Source organism: Orussus abietinus, unplaced genomic scaffold (assembly GCF_000612105.2).
Source record: "Orussus abietinus isolate OABI.00-Male unplaced genomic scaffold, Oabi_2.0 scaffold80, whole genome shotgun sequence".
Lineage (NCBI taxonomy): Eukaryota > Metazoa > Arthropoda > Insecta > Hymenoptera > Orussidae > Orussus > Orussus abietinus.
In genome coordinates this window covers 133-21,402 of record NW_019394321.1, presented here as the reverse complement: position 1 = coordinate 21,402, position 21,270 = coordinate 133, and the positions used below count along the sequence as shown (strand labels likewise).

At 38.7% G+C, this 21,270-nt stretch overlaps 4 protein-coding genes across 8 annotated transcripts; 2 read left to right on the top strand and 2 right to left on the bottom strand.

Moving 5' to 3' along the window:
• Window positions 1-202: 202 nt before the first annotated feature.
• Window positions 203-9,827, top strand: LOC105694459 (CUE domain-containing protein 2). The gene is made up of 5 exons (XM_012415146.2): window positions 203-2,631; window positions 3,424-3,513; window positions 3,586-3,922; window positions 4,048-4,227; window positions 4,403-9,827. Exons 1-5 carry the CDS (start codon window positions 2,510-2,512, stop codon window positions 4,661-4,663), a joined length of 990 nt encoding a protein of 329 aa, XP_012270569.1. The 5' UTR covers window positions 203-2,509; the 3' UTR covers window positions 4,664-9,827.
• On the bottom strand, window positions 8,230-14,075 carry LOC105694449 (chromatin-remodeling complex ATPase chain Iswi). 2 transcript variants are annotated; one of them, XR_001103527.2, is made up of 2 exons: window positions 9,278-14,075; window positions 8,230-9,191 (listed from the first exon to the last, which is right to left on the bottom strand). XR_001103527.2 is itself a non-coding variant. In XM_012415120.2 (2 exons), exon 2 carries the CDS (start codon window positions 13,211-13,213, stop codon window positions 10,181-10,183), a length of 3,033 nt encoding a protein of 1,010 aa, XP_012270543.1. In that variant the 5' UTR covers window positions 13,214-13,243; window positions 13,360-14,075; the 3' UTR covers window positions 9,995-10,180. The 2 variants fall into 2 exon arrangements, 1 of the variants encoding a protein (XP_012270543.1); XM_012415120.2 differs by lacking the exon at window positions 8,230-9,191 and having other exon boundaries at window positions 9,995-13,243; window positions 13,360-14,075.
• LOC105694457 lies at window positions 9,591-16,651 on the top strand. Of its 2 annotated transcripts, XM_012415141.2 has the most exons (7): window positions 9,591-9,617; window positions 14,098-14,252; window positions 14,332-14,662; window positions 15,028-15,286; window positions 15,519-15,739; window positions 15,812-16,159; window positions 16,309-16,651. In XM_012415141.2, exons 3-7 carry the CDS (start codon window positions 14,407-14,409, stop codon window positions 16,464-16,466), a joined length of 1,242 nt encoding a protein of 413 aa, XP_012270564.1. In that variant the 5' UTR covers window positions 9,591-9,617; window positions 14,098-14,252; window positions 14,332-14,406; the 3' UTR covers window positions 16,467-16,651. The 2 variants fall into 2 exon arrangements, with proteins under 2 accessions (XP_012270564.1, XP_023287545.1); XM_023431777.1 differs by having other exon boundaries at window positions 14,098-14,662.
• Window positions 14,559-20,727, bottom strand: LOC105694451 (N-acetylglucosamine-1-phosphotransferase subunits alpha/beta). Of its 3 annotated transcripts, XM_012415123.2 has the most exons (8): window positions 20,398-20,727; window positions 19,717-20,138; window positions 19,413-19,624; window positions 18,480-19,275; window positions 18,245-18,416; window positions 17,941-18,128; window positions 17,596-17,857; window positions 14,559-14,694 (listed from the first exon to the last, which is right to left on the bottom strand). In XM_012415123.2, exons 1-8 carry the CDS (start codon window positions 20,548-20,550, stop codon window positions 14,686-14,688), a joined length of 2,214 nt encoding a protein of 737 aa, XP_012270546.1. In that variant the 5' UTR covers window positions 20,551-20,727; the 3' UTR covers window positions 14,559-14,685. The 3 variants fall into 3 exon arrangements, with proteins under 3 accessions (XP_012270546.1, XP_012270548.1, XP_012270545.1); XM_012415125.1 differs by lacking the exon at window positions 17,596-17,857 and having other exon boundaries at window positions 14,621-14,694; XM_012415122.1 differs by lacking the exon at window positions 14,559-14,694 and having other exon boundaries at window positions 17,048-17,857.
• Window positions 20,728-21,270: the final 543 nt, after the last annotated feature.

Genomic DNA, 21,270 nt, shown 5'->3' with positions numbered 1-21,270 from the left:
GATGCGAAAGTGGCCTCGTTTATGAAACTTTTCCCCGAACCGGGTGTACCGAATCGTATGAAATTTTACGGCATCAAAGTGGAGGCTACAAGAAAGGTCTTGACCATGACCCATGAAATGTCAATTTTCTTTCAATTTGTTTAGACCTTTTAAATTTTTTATAAAAAAAAAATTAAATGTCGGGACCTTCCTTCTACCCTCCATGTTCATGATGTAAAATTTAAAACTATTCGGTGCACTCGGTTTGGAGAAAAGTTTCATGAACGATTTACTCCTCGGATGCCACTTTCACATCCCCTTAAACACGCGTCCTCCGCTAGTGACGACTCGCGTTACGTTGCGAACCGCGTTTTTTAAACCGAGTACAAGCAACTCCCGTCTAAGTCGACTCTCGTTGTAATTGTGTAAAGAAAAAAAAAAAGTGGTACAGCTTGTCGCTAGGAGATATTTTTACCGTCTTAAGGAGAGGCGTTTACGGAGGCATTTAAACGAATTAAACGGAAAAAAACGGTTAATTGTATTTAACTCTCTCGATACTCTCAGCTTGTGAAATTTAAACTAAAGCAGGACCCCTCTGCCGATTTCCAAATAATGAAAGAGTATATCGTCGATGTTCACCGACCGAAACATTTCCGAGGAAACGTCGAGAAAGAAATGTATCGCGGGTTTTGTTGTTCAAGATTTCACGCTTTGTTGTCAGGAAGCGTTAATCATTAACAGCAAAAACAACGATAATTTTCTGGACAACCTGATAATATCCCCGTATCTTGATATCGTTTAAACCGGTAAGTCCATTTACTTTTACGAAGTTATCCTGAATTTACGTTTGGTCTCTTTTTTTTTTTTTTAAAAAAAGACGCGGAAGAGTTTTAGACAAATTCATGAGTCTCGACTTTTCGCTGCGTCTCTTTACTCCAAACAAGTATAACTTATAAAAATTGGATGACTTGATCGGGAATTAAAATAAATTATAATAACATGAATTCATAACTTCGCAAATCGAATTTGTTGGACCTGGTGGCCGAAACGATACAAAGATACAAAAATGTGTCGGAAAATATTGGAGTTAATATCGACGTCTCGTGCGATCCGTTTATTGTAAGTGTGCAGGATATGCGCGGAACGTGTCGCCTTTATTTTGATTATCGTATTGGTAAAAGATCGATGCATTTATAAAGTTAGTCATTACACTCGTAATTACTGATAGTGGCCACGATACGAATTCGTGGGGAACGCGGAGCGTTTTCGAAACCCCGGAAGCGCCCTCAAAAAGGGAGAATGAGAGAGAGAGAGAGAGCCGGTACGTTGCCAGGTTTTATATTCTATAAAAATTTAAACACTAGGTACCCTTGGAACCTCTAGTATAAGGAGTAACTTAATTTCACACTTCGAGACTCTTTCGTGCTCCCAGAGGCCCCTCGGATTAGCGCGACCGAGTAGCAAAGGGCCTCCTCGCTGCACAGGAACCGTGTGTCTACGGAATACGTATTTCTAGAGATTCTGGTATGTGCTCTCGTGGCGGAGTTCCGTAAATCTGGAAAGTATGTATATGTACATTATATTATGTGAAACAGGATGTCTTATAAATAAATAGCTATTACGACGCAGCTTCGATTACCGTGTCAAGGGACGCCCGCGGACTAACGTGGCCGATGTCCCACTTCGGGCTACTATAACTGGATCAACGCTGGATTTACGCGTTAAACAACTGGACCGAGTTAAGATCCACCTCGGTGAAAATAAGGGACTAAAAATCGACGATTACCCGTGAGTGGAAAAAATACCCGCGGATACGTACTCTTACCGTTTACGAGTCATTTAAAAATCGTCGTCCATGATAGTCCGATATTTTCTCATAAAATCAACGCAGTGGTCATCGACAATTTTCCTGTAATATTTCGCCATTATATAGTCAAGTACACCTCGTACAACCTGTTCTTAAGTCATAAAAATCAGGTCCAAATCAAATGCATTAATTACTCGAACCTCATTCACGTATGAATTAATGTAGGAAGCACTTACCGGAAACACCCTCTATCGATCGACACGTATGTGCATGAATTTAGCGCGAAGCTCTACCGACTTCCTCGATCGGTGAATTCCAATTAATCGTTGCATCGAATTGCAAAATTAATTTTCACTGTCTAAAGATCGCGATCGAATAATATAGCCTTCGGACACGAGGATTGATCGAAACTCATTCACCCAGGTATCATTTATTCGGGAGGCGCAGCCGGAAACATCCTCCATCGATCGATAAAGATATTAAAGTAATTGGGGCCGGAAAGCCAGACAGATGGACCATCCTGTCCATACATATAGCGATCCCAGGAAACTAGGTTGCATCGCGCTTGCATCAATCGTAACGGGCGGCTGTGATTGGTCGAGCCGGCGAGCCCCCACCCCGCCAGCCAATGGCAAGCCGTATTGATTAATCCTTCGCGATCGAGGGGAATGCCGGGGGACGCCGGACGCCCCCGCCGCCGCAAGCGCTCGGACTCCCCGGCAGATGGCGCATCGGTCGCCGCACCCCTCTGCTGAACTGTCAAATCGTGAAAGGTTGTTTGTATACGAAATTTTTATCGGTGCTCAGTGCTTTACCGGTCGTTCCTGTTGGATTAATATCGCCAGGTTTGTACGAACTAAGGCCCGCGCCGATCGGCGACCGTTTCCGCGAACGAGATAACCTGCACGGCGGTCGCTTCGCTTTGAAGCGGCCGGCGCCGCTACTTTGGACCTGTCATTTTTCGAGATCTTTTTAATGTTTTCAGATGTTTTCTGCATCTTGCCGCTCTCAAAATCGCTCGATCTATTCCATTTTCGATACGACCGACCGATCGCACGCTACTCGCGAGTCGAGGCTTTGTGGGAATTCTGGCTCGCGAATGTGTCGAACGGTGCTATTTTTGGTTTTGTTTTTCTTAACCTCACTGGAGGATCAATGACTGGATGATGATTCTCTTTGAATTTTTTAACGCTCCGTGGGCCAAACGGTACTGCTCGTAGCTTTGATTTGTATTCCTGAGAGATGCGAAGCATGTGGGGTTGGTTCGTGGACACCTTCCATGGGATCGAGATCCTTCGCTACTGGTTTCGATGCCACTTTTCTTGCTCAGGGGTTTCATGTGCATTTTAATTTAAAATACAGACTATGACGGTTTTGTTGTCAAGCAGGATGATTTGTCACATAGCTGTTTGTTAATACTTAGTAGTGGTCTAAGTTAAATGTCATCTAATTCAAGTTTCGGAATGGCATTATTAATTCATGAAGCCAATTTATAGTGTTTGCTCAAATATATTTAAATATTATAAAAGGAATGGAACTAACACGTATAGTGATGCTTTGTAACGTGTGTTTCCATATAGTAGATTGGTTGAACTAGTTTTTACTTTCTCGTAACAATCAACTATTGCTCCTTTCAGGATGAATCGTACCATGGACGAGAAGGAAGAACTGGTGAAAAAGTCACTGTTTAGCTTTGTGAGAAAACAAGTTCCAACTGCACAATTAAGGTATGGAACGAATTGGTATCGCAATTAAAGTTATTGTAATACTTTAAAGTAATAATTAAATTATATCCACAGCTTAATAGATGACATCGTTCTTAGCTACGTAGTAAGCATGGTCGAAGAGAGTGCCATGGAGGAAGAACTAGATGTCGATGGATTATGCGAAATGGTATCCGCCTGCCTTCCTGAATTCTCTACTATTGAAAAGGATGCGGTGTCGAAGTGGTTGCTCGACATAGAAAGCAAACTACGTCAAGGGAGTAAAGAAAGTGAAAACGGTCAGCCCCATGACCCATTGAGTCACATAAGTTTAACGGCGCTGTTACCACCCGATGCCCAGAGGATACGGGTACACCATCTCTCAGAAACGAGTGATGCTGGAAGTGATTCTAGTGGAGAATACTTTTCAGAGGTATCTAATTAGTACCATAGAATCGATATTGAAATTAAAGCCAATTATCATTGACTAATGAAAAATTGAGAGTAAACGTTCTAATTGCACTTGTAGGCTCTGTATATAAATTTGTATTACTCTAGCAGCAGGAATCATCCTGGCATCAGGTAGCTCTTCTCCAAGAAATGTTTCCTGGAGCAAGCCCAGCCGAAGCACGACATTGCCTGGCAGTCGCCGGAGGAGATATCGCCGAAGCAGCTCAGCTCGCACTTCACAGGCAGGAAGCTGGGCAAAGTCTCGTCAGCAATCTCACGTTCCTTACAGTAAATATACCATGATTAAAATTCATCCACTCAAACTTTTGTCTATAGCGAAAGCTTAACCAAATATTCTCTTTTTATTACATTTATTAATTACAATTCTGCTTTAAAGTCTATTAGAGTCACCTTTTGTTATATTCTCTTTCTTGACATTTAATACGTTATAATGATCGTACAGCCCAGTGGTCGTAACAAAGCAAGAGTCAACGACGAAGAGCTGAAGTCACGCATAATAGCTCGATATAGTTACGTGGACAGGGATGACGACTCTCGAGAACACCGACCTGTTGCGCCGAAAACGGAACCGAAGAAATTGGTTCGCTATCTAGACAACAAGATCGTGAGTGTAAAAGGCGAACGATACACGGAAGTTCGAAGGGGCGGTGAAGAAGAGGACGGAAACGAGGGAGGGAGGAAGAGAGGACACTGTCGTCCGTAACCAGTCCCTCCGCCTCCACCCCCTGATCCACCCCCTTGGAGGCATCTGATTTCAAGTTAGAGAGGTTAACTTAGATTTCTTCCTTCTCGATTGAATTTACTCCAGAAAGTAGTGGACATCGGAGCACGCATTTAAACAGCCTCTCTCGCTTCGTTGCTTTAAGCGTAGGCCTCACTTCCAGGAAACCCTTTGTCTAGTGATTTAGAATGTTACTTTTTGTGATACAAACCCACAAAGAAAGGTTAATTTAAATCGAACCAACACCTTCGTAGCGAAGGGTGGTCCTTTCGATGGTACTCGAAATGTCTGCACATGTCCCGTGTCCATTACTTGATGCGTAAGTAAATGGGGTAACATCCTTTCGATCGAGCATGCCAATGGCCACAATGCATATGTTTTATATGCAAGCAATGGGTACAATACGCAGAGTCAGTGGGAATGATTTTCAATCGAAGAGCTGACGTGTGATGAGGACAGTGATTTTGTGGGACCGCTAGAAGACTCGCAGCTGCGAATATGCACTGTATGCGATCTCTTCGGAGCTGCGGAGAGGTGGGATCCTTAGGATTTTAAAATCCTTCAACTTTCATGACAATTATTAAGAATAATATAGTCTGAGGTGATGTCGCGGATTACCGACTATTATTGGCAGCATCGCTCCGTCGACGATAAGCATTTTTTTTTTTATCTAGCTAGCTACGATTGATTCGGAATTTAGAGCTGCACATTTTTCTTATATAACTATAAGGTGTACAAGTGCATGTAAGTAAGCTGGCTATTGTAAACTCGTCGGATTCTACTCGTTTATAGCAGACTTAAAAGTGTCGGTTTCATTCACCGTAGTCGGTTCAGTTGGCTTCTTTGCCATTGCTTATGGCACTTCCTAATTTAATTTAAGAACATATGAATGATCGCGTTCACTCGACGTTGTGGCACTGTCCTTCCTATTTTTTTTTTTTTTTCCCTTTGGTCAAAGTGCGAATTTCACCGAAAACGTTAACTGCAGCCTGTGAGAACTGAAAATATACAGGCTCATGTTTTCGCGTAAGTCGTAGAATTTCATTACCGCTGGTTTTTTCAGTACGAAAATAGAAATTATCTCGATCGCCTATAAGACTTGAATTTAAAAACGCAACACGCACCAAGTGCGTGGCGGGTAAAAAAGTGAATTTTAATTTTAATCGTGTGAATCGGGTGAATCATGTATTATGCAGTGATTATTAGATTAATTCGAGGATTAATTACTCTAATTGTCGTACTTCCATTTATGGATTAATTTGATCTACGATAAAAAGATTTTTTTACTTTATGTGTAATCTTACGAAACATTGGCATTACGAGCTGTTAAAGAAACGTGCAAACACTGATGGTTTATATACAAACAGTCGCTATTTTTCTCGCTTTTCTTGGTAGATCTTTTAATGGAAAGTATCTTGGATCAATTTTGAATAACGATAACCGATTAAATCCGTGACACGTGGAAGAAATCGAGGATTTAATAATTTTACAGCCAGTTCTAAGCCTCGATGTCGAGGAAATCGCAGATTGCTAATTTTTTGTGCGTACAGTGCTTTTTGGGTACGAAATTACCGGTACATAGTTATTGAGTAACAAAGTATAGTGTATGTATGTACACATTAGTTAGGCAACAAATTACGTATCGTAATATTTAGGCGGAACGAAATTTGCTTACCACGCCATATGATTTACCAGTATTACTACCGTTATCGCTATTAATTATTACAGACTTTAAAGTAAGGATAAATTTACGATCACTATATCGTGTAAAACGTAATAGACGGTAGCCAATTGACACTCATTTGAATAGGATACGGTTAAACTAAGAGTCACGATAAAGTTATAAACTAACGTCACCATACTACGCTGATACAGAAAACTACAACTTTATCTGATACATTGACTGAAACATATAGATGAATTTATTTTTTTTTATTTTTTTTTTCACTATCGACATCCCGGTGAAGCACTTTCTTCTTTTTTATCCCTTTTTTTTTCTCACAAATATTTCATTAGATTAAGGTATGCCATGCATCACGGTAGGAAATGAATTTCGAAATGGAGAATCTTAAAGTCAAGTAACGAAAGTAACATTCTGAGAAACAAGTACGAGGGAAATAAGAAGAGAATACTTTTGTATCTGACAAGAATTGTTTCCCTGCATTTTTTAAAAAGACTTTTAAAACTTATTAGAACAGACTTAACTTGTCGCATTACTGACAATGGATAAAATGAATTAACGAGGTCAATACCTTTGTCGATACTTTCATGCTGTGTCTATAATTTTGCTGTGACAGTTGAATTTCAATTCCTAGGTGAATGTTTTTAGTTAGATCTAAATGTCAATTATGCATTATCAAGCTTTCGTTATCATCTCCATAAATACGTTTCGAAGATATTTTACCAACCCATATTTTACCCTTCCATAAGAAATTTGAAGTTATCGGGTGGGAAAATATTAAACGTTAATCATAAACATGTAATTTGGTACAGTGCTTTTTGATATGTATTTCAAATGCCATTCTGAGTGAGTAGATTTATTTTGATAGATTTATCACAAATTGTTATTTGTTGATGAACGATGTCTTAAGAGGGACTTTTTACGATATACGATCTTTACATGTTTACGATAAGCATTTAATATATTTTATTTGTACCACTTAGCGATTATTAAACATGCTGCAATGGAACACATTAGTCTTTATAATGTATGTCTTGCGAAATCTCATTTTCTGAGATTTTATGTAGTTCACAGTGATATATCGATAGTTTTATTACGTGAGCCAGTGGGCCGGCCCTTGCCATAGTTAACAAATTATTAACTGTATAAAAATAAGGAGTGTGAATATTATGCAGATATTCCACTGAACTATATTCGCAGTAAACTGGAGATATATTCGATCGTTTGTAACAAATTCTGGTAAAGATACGTTTTGACAGTGAATGATCTGCTGATTAATCTTTTTTTTTTTTAAGTGTACAAGTTCCTCGATGTGTGATATGTTTTTCACGTTTGTTTTACTTATGATATGTACTATTGATAAAAGCATGCATCACGTGTTAAAAAATTATAAAGAAGGGTTGCAGAATTCAATTTTTTTTTTTTAAGTCATTTGTTCATTTTTAATGCACTCTCTCTCCGTGTCATTGATTATGTTTATACAAATATTGACAATGTCGTTGAATCGACAAACGTGCAATATTTCTTTGTCTTTTCTTTTTTTTTTTTTAAATGGAAAATAGAATATATACAATTCTGTGTAAAATCATGTTTATTCCATTTCATTGAGAAAAACAGAAACACCGAATACTACAGTTTGCAGCGAAGATTATTAAATTCCACGCTGTTAGTTACTGCGTGTAATTCATGTGGTGATTTATTGTATTTAATTAAGTCACAGATACCATAAGTCATAGTCGTTAGTCAACATTGTTATCCTAGCGGTAGTTATTACATACTCGTACATTTAAAGTCTTGTCGATTGCTAGACATGTAATTTTCATTTAAATTATTACAAAGAAACAAATCGTATTATCATTTCGCCCCATACTGTTCAGTCGTTCTTTTAATTTCACAAACTTGACGAGTGCACATCGGACAGATATTCAATCATAACACATCTTTATGGGAAAAGTACTAATTTGGCTAATAATAAAAGAACCGTCAAGTATGTATCTAAAGTTCGGAGTGTTCCGTGATATTTCAAATTATCGAAATTATTAATCCAAATACGTTCAAGCGATCGTTGTATAAAATATTTGTTCCGCTACCTTGTAAGCTTTAACAAGTACATTATCCGGTGAATTAATCTTATTTAGATTTAGATCACTTATTGTTAAACGTTTGTTCACGTGGCGTTCCTCACTTTGATATTCATATGTACCGTTACTGCATTTTTCTTCACTGACTTAACTTATAATCATGTTAAACTGTCACTCTTCCTTTTCTACGCAATTATACTCACGGCAATTTATTATAAACTGATAGAACGTTAAACTGTGTTCACGAGCAGAGCATGAGATAGTAATTGCAATTTCGTTCGTTTATTCACGATAACTTCCAATAAAGTGTACAGATTAGGATGCACCACCTCGATGCGTAGAATAAGAACTGAATGCAAATTGTATAATAAGGAAGAACTGTTTAAAACTCTGCAAACCTCTGTTGGCTAAGTTCCGTGCGTGTTAAACTTCGGCGAGGGTATTGTAAAAAGCTTGTAAAAAGCAACGCTGCCTCTTGAATATCGCTTAGAGTTCATATTTTGCAGCCACTCGAGAAGCCTCTCATTGGCGTATCATTTTGTGCATTGTAACTAACCTCTAATTTACAAAGGACAACACGTGGAAAAAAAATTGTCCTCATTTGTATTACATGGTTCCGATGGAACTATGTTTAGTGCCACATTAAGATCGACAATTGTTGAAAATCACAGTGCAAAGGGTGTTTTTTTACGTAGCAAACACTGGCTGTTGATAATCCATCGTTGATTTGTTACCTTGTCTTCACATTCTGCGATTACGTCATGACGTTAATATCTTCAAAAGCTCGATTGCATTTATTAACACTATGCATAGTTTCTTCGATATCTATCTTACGTCCAAGTAGTCGACAGTAGATGTTAGTTTATTTGGTGATTATTAATCAGCACTGCCTTGTAAAGGTGAAATTATTTGCTTAAACCTTTTAAAGCGTGTGTGACATTTGAAGAATTGTATGTAAGGATTCTTCTAATCTAAGTAGCAATGTGAAGTCCTCGGAAACTGATACTTCTGAGTGATACAGGCTTATTTATCCTTCTCTGACTGGCTACGTCAATTTTACTTGGCACGCAGCCTCTGATTATTTATATTGAGCTTTTTTTTACATATATGTATTTTTATTTATAGAGCACTCGTAATGTCGGAAGCTCGTTAAGAACGTTTGCAGCACTGAAAGGTAAAGCTGTACAGGAACAGCGAGGATTTTTACGAGTTCAGTTTTTCCATTGTCGCGTAGTTGTTGGTAATTAATCGTAAATTACCACTAGTATCTTAAGAGATGTGACCTTAAGAACAGCGTCTCGTTATATTTTTATTTCTCCTCAGTCGGAACCAACGCTTCCGAGTTTCGATGAATGTAGCGTTAAATAAATCGATGAAAACCGTCCTTTGCCTTTTCTTCAATTTTTTGGAAATAGAGTGACATAGACCTTATTTTTTTAAATATTAACTTCTCGGTTAGACCCTATTTTTCACCATGCAATATTACAAACTATTGGATAACATCTTAGGTAACTTGTCATGTAGGCTCGATAAATAAAGAGAGCAAGGGACTCGTATCATCAAACTATTATGCATTCACATTTATTCATGATCTCGTGGCGATGGAACGATCGGTAATATTACAAGGATTTATCGGCGTTATTAAATTAATGTCGGAGAGAAATAAAGATAGTCGATGGAATAGACGACCTATGATATTAAGAATACATAATAGGAAAGGAATCGATCTCTAGATGTTTACTTCTTCTTTTTCCTCGGTTTGTCTTGTGGCGCAGGTAGGTTCTCTTGCTTTCTCTTTGATGCTGGCTTCACTCCGATCGAACCACCTTTCTTTCGTCTCTCTTGTCTCTCCCTTTCTTCCAGCTCTTGATTTTCTCGTTCTATCAGAGTGATCAATGTATTACACCTCCTCTGCAATTCCAGAGCAGTTCGTGACTTGACAAACCAATCGAACCGAAACTGTGGAGCAGAGCGTACCGTTGCTCTTAATTCTTCGTACACATTCTCTTTGTCGAAGCCCAGTTTGTGCAGCATGCACACCAAAAACCTATCTTCTTCTTCGGTGTAGTTCTTTCCTTTATTCGTACCGTAAGCTATCCTAAGTTGATGAAACGGTGCCCTATATCTGGCCATCTTTGCATCGAGAGCTTTCTTGATTCCAGCTCGCCTCTGGATTTTAGCTTCTCCACGTTCAATCTGAGCCATTACTCTATCAATATCCTGGAGTTCATGACAACGTTCCCAGAACACTGCCGAATACTCCATCACCTCTTCGGGTGTCTTACCTTCCACGTCCTTCGCAATGTTTTCTATATCGTCGCGGCCATATTTCTCATTGGCTTTTATGAACTGATTGAAATCCCGTTTCGTCCAATTAGTAAAGCCCTGAGTAAGCAGCTTTTCCTTCTCCGCGATCTCCTCGTCGGTCAATGGCTGAGCATCGTCTATCTTCCTCTGTTCCTCCTTTTGAATCCTTGCTGCATCCGATCCCAGCTCTGGATTCTTCGGAACCTTGTAACCAACTGTCTGCCTGAAATAATAGATTTCCTGATCGAGTAGCTCGAATAACCGCGGAGGGAAGAATTGGAAATCTTGAACAATGGGTTGCTTCGGTGGTCGTGGTGCCTTCGGTGCCTTGGGCTCCGAAACCCTCAATGCTTCTCTGAAGTATGCATCGACAGCATAGTTGGCTTTCCTCTCTCGCTTTGGTGGCTCTATCCAATTCCCCAGTCCTAAGATCTTCTGCTTTTCTCTATAATCTTCCCCTTCGAACTGATACACCGAATCTGTCGGAGCATCCACTGTAAAATTCCTTAACGAGGACTCTCCTAAACTCTCCAGTTTCTGCTTCATCTCCTCTGTTTTTGCCTCTCCTTTTTGCAAGATAGTGTCAATGTCTTCATCTGTTATGGCGCTATCTTTAGAGGCGAACACCTCGTTCGCTCCGTGCCTGATCATGTTCAACATCTCGTCTTTGTTCAGGGCTGTCTGTTTTGCATCCACTAATCTTCCTTGCTGAATTACCAATTTATCCAAACGAAGCTTTACTTCTGCTCGTTCGACGATTTTCTCTTCTACGGTGTTCTCTGTGATGAACCTGAACACACGAACTTGTTTTTGTTGACCGATTCGATGGGCTCGATCCATGGCTTGCAAGTCCATTTGTGGATTCCAATCGGAATCGTAGATTATAACTACATCTGCAGTTGCGAGATTAATTCCAAGACCGCCTGCACGAGTCGAAAGCATGAAAATGAATTTTTCACTGCCCGGAGCATTGTATTCGTTGATTTGACGTTGACGATCCTCATGAGCTGTGTTGCCATCCAATCGACAATACTGGAAGGCCCTCCAATGGCAATAATCTTCTAAAATGTCCAACATTCTAGTCATCTGACTGAAAATCAGTACTCGCGACTCCTGCTGTTGAAGTTTCGGCAATAATTTGTCCAGAATCACCATTTTACCGCAATTGTACACTAAATGTTCATCGGTTGTGTACGGAGGACCAGGCTCGGCGCCATCGAACAGGTACGGATGGTTGCAACATTTGCGCAGCTGCATCAAAATGTTTTGGAGCCTCATTTTTTCAATTTTTCCAGCCCCGTTCACTATATCGATGTCCTTCATTAACACTTTCGTGTACCACTCTCTTTGCATTTTACTCAGACCTATGTAAACCTTAATTTCCTTCTTCGGCTTGAGACCTTTCTCTACTTCGGACTTTAAACGTCTGAGGAGGAATGGTCTAAGAACGGCATGCAATCTCTCCACAAGAGAATTGTCACCTAAAAAACTGTTTGTATTAAACCATGAATCGAAATCATCCGAACTGTTAAACACATCAGGGAGGAGGAAATTCAACAGAGACCACAACTCGTGGAGGTTATTCTGCAACGGAGTACCGGTCAACAGCAACCTATTTGCTGTTTTGAACTCCCTTAGAATTTCCGAGAGCTTCGATTTCTCATTTTTTATCCTGTGGGCTTCGTCGATTACCATGTAACGCCAGTTGAACTTCTTAAATACGGATTTCTCTTTAATGACCATTTCATAGGAAGTGACGCAGACATCCCACTCTCCCGGCATCATGACATCTCGAATGAAGGTATTCCTAGTCTCGGCATCCCCGATGAGACACACCGCTCGCAAACTGGGACACCACTTTTTAAACTCATTCATCCAATTAGCAAGTGTAGACTTTGGCACGATAACGATATGCGGCCCAGGAATGCTTCGAAAGTGCTTCATATAACCTAAAAGCGATATCGTCTGCAACGTTTTGCCGAGACCCATCTCGTCGGCCAAGATACCGTTGATTCCATTCTCATACAACGATATCATCCAATTCAAGCCTCGGATTTGGTAATCCCGGAGTTCACCGGACTTTATGTAATGAGGGGAGGATTCGAATCGAGTTGTCGGAGCAACGCTGGCATTGCTTTCTGCAAGCAATTCTTCATCTTCTTCCTGCTCGGTCTTACGATGCCTGTGATCAACAGTGTCTGCCTTAACTGGGGCCTCGGCAGGTTGCTTCCTGGGCCTGCCAGCCTTGATTTTCAACGGACTACCAGCTTTGTCCTTTTGGTTGTTAGTCATGAAATGGGAGAAGATTTCCGTTTGTTTGAGCAAATAGTCGAACCTTTTGCTGCGGTCCGTCTCGAGCTTCGTCTCGAAGTCTCCTCCTCGACTCGACGTGGTCTCCGCCGAAGACCCATTCGAATTGTCTCCCGTGTCCCCGGTGTCGACATTCTCGTCGCCCTTCGACATCTCGGGCGTTCCTCGCGGCCTTGTGAATTTCTGCCGAAAGGATTATTCTCTTATTTTTGCGCCCAACGTGCGTCCCCTCGTGCGACCATGCACCATGTATTCTCCCGAGCTGACACCCGACGCTCAAAATCGTTCACGATTCGTACCGGCAAGCTGATATACAACCAAGCAAAACATCACTCGCCGCCATCTTGAGGCGAAATCCCTCCAAAATTCATTGTCCTAGATTATCCTTTAACGATGGCTGCGAGGGACTTTCTTCAACGGGTACGACCCTTTTGAAGAAATGTTGCAGTAACGACCAACTTCGGTTTCTAGATGTAACAATAAGGAAATCGGCGAGCGCAAGACCTAGCGATTAAGTTCTACATTCAAACAGAGATGAGTCGGGAGAATGCTCATGACAGATTACAGTTGAAAAATGCGAACTGCAGCGGTTGATGTTGGTACTTCTAGGGTCACGTGGTATCGTGCTTCCTGCTTCCGCCATTTTGAAACTTAATTCAAATCTAGAGCAATTTGGGAACTGAAAACGAGTACCGATAAAATTAATTTTTAAATGTTCCGCTTAAAGCCATTAGTTTGGATTTGGCAATTAAACGCGTTTAGTTAATTACTCCCTCGATCAATTACAATCTTCACGAATCCCTTTCGACTGTGACTTCCAAAATATTCTCAAAGGGTACGCATTCATTTTTATCACTACTATCAAATTGTATGTGGTAAAATATTATTTCGTTAAAAAATTTATCTCTATAGATATCCTTGTGTAAAATCTTCGGAATACTCCCCAGGTACACGATTATTTATGGTTATCTTAATTCGTAACTAGTGTTAAGATGTGGGAGAAGTTAGAATTTTATTATATAGAGTTTTAATTTCAGATTAAAATTAAGGAAATACCGAATGCACTGGTCGTGGCAGACGGATGGTCATAATTTTAATTCGGTGACATTTGACCCCATCTATAATGACGTCTCGTCGATATGGTTTCCTAGGTAACCCGGTGTTACCTACGATGACAACAAGTCTCGGCTAGGTACCTGCATTGTTGCACTCTGCTTCTACCGCCGATTGCTCTCTACGTTCAAACGTTTCTTTTCAACCTCTATTTATAGACTTAAGATCTTCTAATTGAGGCCGTCTTGCCCGAATCCACGAATCGTTGAAATACATTTCTAACGGGCAACGCTATGTCATTGGTCGAGCCTCTGTATTGTAATCAACAAATTAACGTCCCGCCAAAGTTGCCACTGATACTCAAGCAATTTTGCAAGGCTGCCATTCGTACTCAGCCCTACGATCTCTTAAAATGGTCCAGTGCGTATTTTAGAGCCTTAGCGGAAGGAGAAGAACCTCCGGCGAAGTCGAGATTGGAATATCCGCCTCCTTGTACTCCTTCAGGGTTGACTCTTGGATTTCTGAAGGTCCTTCTTCGTCAGTTTGGAGGTAATTTATTGTCCCAATTCCTCTTACATACCCTGTTAAAACGTTCATAGAATTCTTACATTTTTCGTACAAATGATTTAGAGAAAACATAAATGTTATGTCTTAAGAAGGAGGGCATATTTATTATAAATTTCTAAATCATTTTACCACCTTATAACGTCGTCTTGTAACTCTTTGACATTTTTTTTTAACGTTAATACGTTTATGTGATAAATTTATGTTTGCAAAATTTATTAACGAAACGTTATTAAATTGGTATATACTTATTTAACGGCGTTTGTCCGTAAGATCAATTTTTGCGAGCTTTGTGAATTGTTTAATCTGAATATTTAATTTGTTGTTATATGGAAATACATGGTGCTCAGATTATAACAAGGTACTTTCGGTGGATTCGGTTCTGCATCGGTGGGACTGCCTCTGTTTGGACCGTAAGGAACTGTGCCTGATAATGACGATCGGAAGGTTTCGGCGTAAATGCCAAGTGAAAAAGTTTTTAGCAGTAGCTGTGGGACTTCTGAGCTCCAGCCTTTTCGAGACGATGATTATGTTGTGCGAGTTATTCACTCATGAACCTGATGGCGGTTCCGCCATGATTCCGCTTTCGCTCTTCATGGAACTTTATGGGTAAATTAATCCACGGCGACATCAAAGTGCACTGATAAAACTACCCATGTAAATTTGCATACCGAATCATTGGTTGTTTCTAAATCTTCCTGGGACAGAAATGAGTATAAATTTCCATCGATTTTTATCAGTGCGCTCATATAATATCGATACCACGAGCTACATTTCCCTGTCTTCGTTTTTAAAAATTCTGTAATCCGATAATACGTGCCAATTTCTGCTCAAATTGCAGATATTTGGCGAATCTTCGATGCGATGGAGTCCCGAGGGAATCTCTCGATGAAGACGAGGAAATTCTGATCCAGCGAGAATCGGATCGCAGTGCGTCTTCGCAAAAGACACGAGATTTCTTTGACGACCCTCGTGTACCTTCTGCAGGTCGAGAAACCGAAACAGAGCCTAACATGGAAATCCGAATGGTGGTGAAAAACGACACAGTGAACGGGATGCAAGGTAGAATGGGATAAATTTTGCAAAAATTAATTTGCAGGGTGTAGCTCAAGAAATTTTTCCGTTTCGTTTCAGGAGATGATCAACAGATGAAGTCGGAGGTATTCGAGAAAAGCTCTGGAAGCCCTGTCGACAAATTTGACGACGCATCCTTAACTAGTAATTCAATGAAAGAAACCAGCAATGGCTTCGGCACTGACGAGAAAAGTCTTGGGCAAACGTCCTCGCAACAAGAAGAAAGACAACCGACCGAATCCGAAGGAACAGAGACCAGCAACAATACCGCGGTGGGAAATTTGGGGAAATTTTGCGAAACGGATGGAGATTCACGCAAAACTCGACATGTCGAAGAGTCAGCCGTAGAGAAGAAGAGGATGAAGTTGGAAGAAGTCGGACTACCGAAACACTATCCATATATTCCTGGTAAAGGTTTTGAAAAGTATCGCACGCTGTTAAAAGCATTCATCAAATTCATACACTTTTGGTACATAAGATCGTGGTAAAATTATATATAAATTTCAATGTTGTTTCTTCTTAACAGTGCACATTTTTAAATTGACATTTCATTCCAGGAATAGGACCCCAGCTATCGCCGGAACAAATAGCGAAAGTTGAGGCATGGATGATAGAATGTGCGATTCTTCAAGAAGGCATGGTCGGTCCTAGAAACCTGCGACATTTTCAGTGTCCTTCGTTGGACAGACCATGGACATCCGAATCTCAACTTTAGAAGCCTAGGTCAACAGAGTCCGACTTCGTTTATACTACCAGTTCATATATTCTATAGAAACGTTGCATGTTTAGATTCGTGGACATTCAAATAGAATAAAAGAGAACGAGTAAATTGTTAATTACATTACATTAAGATGGTTGTCCTTGATCGAGATTGTGATTAATAAAACGGATTACCGTACACGCATTAATTTTTCCCTTTTTAGTATACCTTGATTATTAGATTGACTTTTCTTTGTTTTTTACCAAATTATTGCCCGAAGTCACGATTCCATTTAAACCGAAAGTGGTTTTTGATACGTTTCTGTTGCAAGATCTTGAGTTAATAAATATATTTTCAACAGTAACATACAATAAAATCTTTAGCTCCATATAAATTTTACCACAGAATCGTGTACGGTACATAAAAATGTCTGTACATGTAGCACTATTTATATGCCTAGTTATTTAAAACACATTTTACAGTAAGTCTAAGGATATTAAAGATAAAAATTGGAGGAGCGAAATACAATTAAACATAAGTCACTGCGTCTATAATCGATAACCGGAGAAAACAATTGAAATCGAAAAAACAGTGAATAAAATAAAAGCAGATCATTTTTATTAGGGGTACAATAATGTGTTCAAACAAGCATAAACAAAATAGAAATAATATACTTTAACATTAATACCGCTACATAAGGAAAATTAAAAAAAAAGAAAAAAAGGGCAATATCTTATTTATCACAGCAACGAATAAAATAGTAGTTGAAATTGTTTCATTGTTTGATAATGTTCCAATATATCTTTTTGACGATGATTGTAACGAAATATGTCCAAAAACTTTACAAGTGATTACATTTTAGGACCATCTTCCCAATGGTTCTGAAATTATTCACTAGACATGACAATACAAATTGACGTTAGCATATAAATAGTGACAATGATTCATATCGCATACAATATAAGAGATGAATAAAAGTTTATTTAATAATCAAGGCAAAGGGTTGAGAATAGAACCCTTTCCTTGTTTTCTAAATAATAAAAAATGACGATCATTTTGAGAGTTAAGAAAGATCCAGCTTAGGAATTCCGTGCACTTAAACGAGAAAAGCAGGCAGCGATCGAATTCTTAAAAACCTACGCACCTGGTGATAAAAGAGATGGTATAAAGTAAGCAGAAGTAATATTACAATAAGCACCAATAATAAATTCCTAGCTTTCGCGCGGTTTGTTCTCCATTCAAAGAGTTCCTGTCGATGTGAAAAACGATTTCGATATTGAGCCGGTAGTTCGAAACTGCTTCTTAATGGGTACAATGAGCGATAAAAATCACTTAACAATGCTCGAACAATTTCATTTTCAGAGGGCCGATGGGGATCCATGTCATCGTTCAAGCAGATGAATTTTCTAAGAACGGACATATATTTTTTTAAATCAACGTGACCAAATTATCGTATAAAATATTGTTTATACAGTAAAATAAGGCTTACTTCGGTTCCCTTCGTATTTCATCTAAAAGCTGCACCGTCAATGATATATTACTGATTAGCATCTCAAAAATTTCATTTTTTCCAGCTTTAATTATTTCATATTGATATCGTCTGCATTTCCCGAATCTTGATTGAATTTTTTTAGCTATACTTTCGCATTTCAGTATGAGTTCTCTGGAAACAATTGGCTAAAAGTACAAGAAATACAAGACATATATTATGAAGTCGAAGAAAATAATAGAATGCAGAAAACTAATTTATAGATTAGTTTCAACATCTTTTGCATAGTAGAAGTAGTACTCACAAGAGTTGAATCGAGATATCTTTCACCTATCGGTGGCTCCGGAGTTTCAGTAATGATAACATTACGAGAACAATTCGTTATGATATTTTCAAATTCTAAGACTAAGCTATAGTCTAATGGCAGTATATACAATCGGGACAGTAACGTTCGAATTTCTCTGTCTGACCAAGTCCTGTAAATATTGACCAAATATAAAAATCATACATTGTTGATTAGAAGGAACAAAGTCACTTACCCTGACTTATCCGTGTCAAACATATCAAATATCTCTGCAACGGAGACGTTCCGTCTCTCACTAGACAAGAAGTAGAAGTAAGAAAATGCATATTGCATGTCTTCGGAACTCCTTAACTTGTGACTCGATGTCTTTTTAAATTCACTGTGGAACTTTTTTTGCATTTCACGTACAATCCGTTTATCTAATAAGTGTGGCATGTGAGCTGGTACTTTCCTTCTCTCAAAACCGTAAGCTGCATTATAAATTCTATTAACATATAGTAATGACTCCGCATAGGTATCAAGCTGCCTCACCTTACGTTTCCATTGATCATTATATTTTAACTTGTACAATTTACCGGTATTATTGACATGAACCAAATTAATAATATCGTCGTTCAGACGCGGTCTAAGCTGCACGCGACGTTCTGTTCGATTAAATGCCCCGATTTTATTCATTTGTAAAATATTGGAGATTATGCTTTCCTCTGTGGTATCAATTTGAGTTTTCTGTCTATTTAACGTCATATTTTTATTTTCTACTCTATCAAACTTTCTGTCTATTTCTTTATTATGAAATATGTTTGTATCAGTTTTCCATACATTAGATTCATTCGACTTCAATGATCTCTGAACTAGTGATCCAATACTGGTCATCGCAGTCAGTATGTTGCTCCTATTTTTTAAAATATTCAAAATTCTCATAGCATCTTGATTTTTTAATTGTGTATCCTGTAAAAATTTGTAAGGATAATCACTTTCTTCTTTTAGCGGTTCACTATCTGTTGTCATTGGTGTAACGTCACAGTCACCACCTGTTAATAAATATATTTTTTCAGTATATAGTTGCTGATGTTGATGCCAATGTAATTTTTAAATTATGATACAATTATAGGGGACAAAATATTTACGTATTAAACTTTCTTTTACCAGAGATATAACTTATACTAGCCATCAAATTCACACAATGTTGTATTGCAAGCCGGATCGCATGCTCCATCTCCAACCCATGCCCATGGGCAGATTTCAGAACAATCTGGGACCCACCATGCTTGGTATATTTTTTGACCACCTGCTTGTGTTATGAAATCCTCAGGCCATATTTCTGCACCCAGCATCACATCGTCATTAAAGTATAAAAATTTATCGGACAGACCAGGAATCCTGGTAAAGGAATAATATTTGGTAAGCATTAAAATGCAAATTTAAATGTTCATTTGTTTAGCATTCCATTTTGATCAAATTAGTTACCATACCTATGTATATGACTTTCAATTGCAGGACTAGAGAATGTCGGTAAATCGGCTGGATCAAGAAAAATATCATCATGTTTAGTAAGGGTCATACGTGGATTATCCATATCCAGCCAATTTGGTATTTGGCCATTGGTTACAATATATACATGTCGCACCCAAGGGGCGTACATTTCTATGGATCTAAGCGAATAGCGTAGTTCGTCTTTGTCACTGAACCTCGGTGTAGCTGCATTTATATCGTTTCGAGAAACATATCTCTGAAGGTTTTTCAGAAATGCTGGATCGGAACCATTTACCCATGTATACACCACATCGATGGGTACATGTTGGCACAATTTATTTTGAAATGATATACCAAGTATATTGTCATTGAATGAATGAAATACTGCTTTGTATTTCTCTTTGCTCCATGCTATCCAAACCTATTTTGTAAAACGGACAATTATGTTATCAATTCAAATAATAATTAAAATGATTTACTTGAATGACAAAATAGTCTATATAAATAAAATAATAACAATGACAATGCCGATACTAATAAAGCATTTACTATGCTTCAGTGAATAAATGCATAAGATTAATAACCCAGAAAGACAGAATCAACGTTAATAAGAGTGCAATCATCTAGCCGGTAATTTCATTGCAAGAATCTCAAATTTACTTTGACGTAACATTCCTAACCTCTCCAAAATGTATTATGCCGATGAATATGCAAGTAAATGCTATAAGAATTACAAGTAGCGAGTATTTATGTGAAAGGAGGTCGTAGCACCGCCGTTGTACTATTTTCCATGTGCTCATTATATCACTGAATGTTTTCGACGTGATTATCATCGCAAAATTTCAAGAGACATGGTCCACCCCTTCGTGTCCATGTTTCCATAGCACCGGCAACTAGCCGGCATCCTCCGAGTTCCAAAGCCATTTACTATTAAAATACATTAAATATTTATGCAATGACGTGTCTAGAAGAAGAGTAATTGACGATAATGGAGCCTTCAGATCTTAGAATACATTATTCACTAATGGACACAGCATTAAAATTAAAACTCAGTTGTTAGAATAACAACCGGTGGCAAACTGATAGATGCTATCGTTAAACGATGCAGTCATTTGAATCTCGCGCCATTTAAGGCGGTATTCTTGCTGCTATAACAACTAGAAAACGATTCACATTATGATGTACATACATACACGGGAATACATAACAGATTTAAAATGATTTTTTTTCTTTATCTCTCATTTGAAATTCTTTAGAAAACGGCTAAAATTAAAACATTTGAGCAGCCTAGAAGTACCGTTCGTCGTTTTCGTGAAAACGTCCCTTCAATTAAGAGTACCGAATTTTAAATACAAAGTTGGACAATCTGTCGTTCATCTCCGTCCGCCATATTGGACAAAGAGGATAATACAAAAATTTTTTTAAAGAAAGAATAATAATTTTGACGTGACACTTTCACCTTTAGAAATACTTAAGATACAGTTACTATCGCTTTTTTAGAGTGATCATTATTTCAGGAAATGGAATTATTCTGCTCATAGTTGATCTTCTCC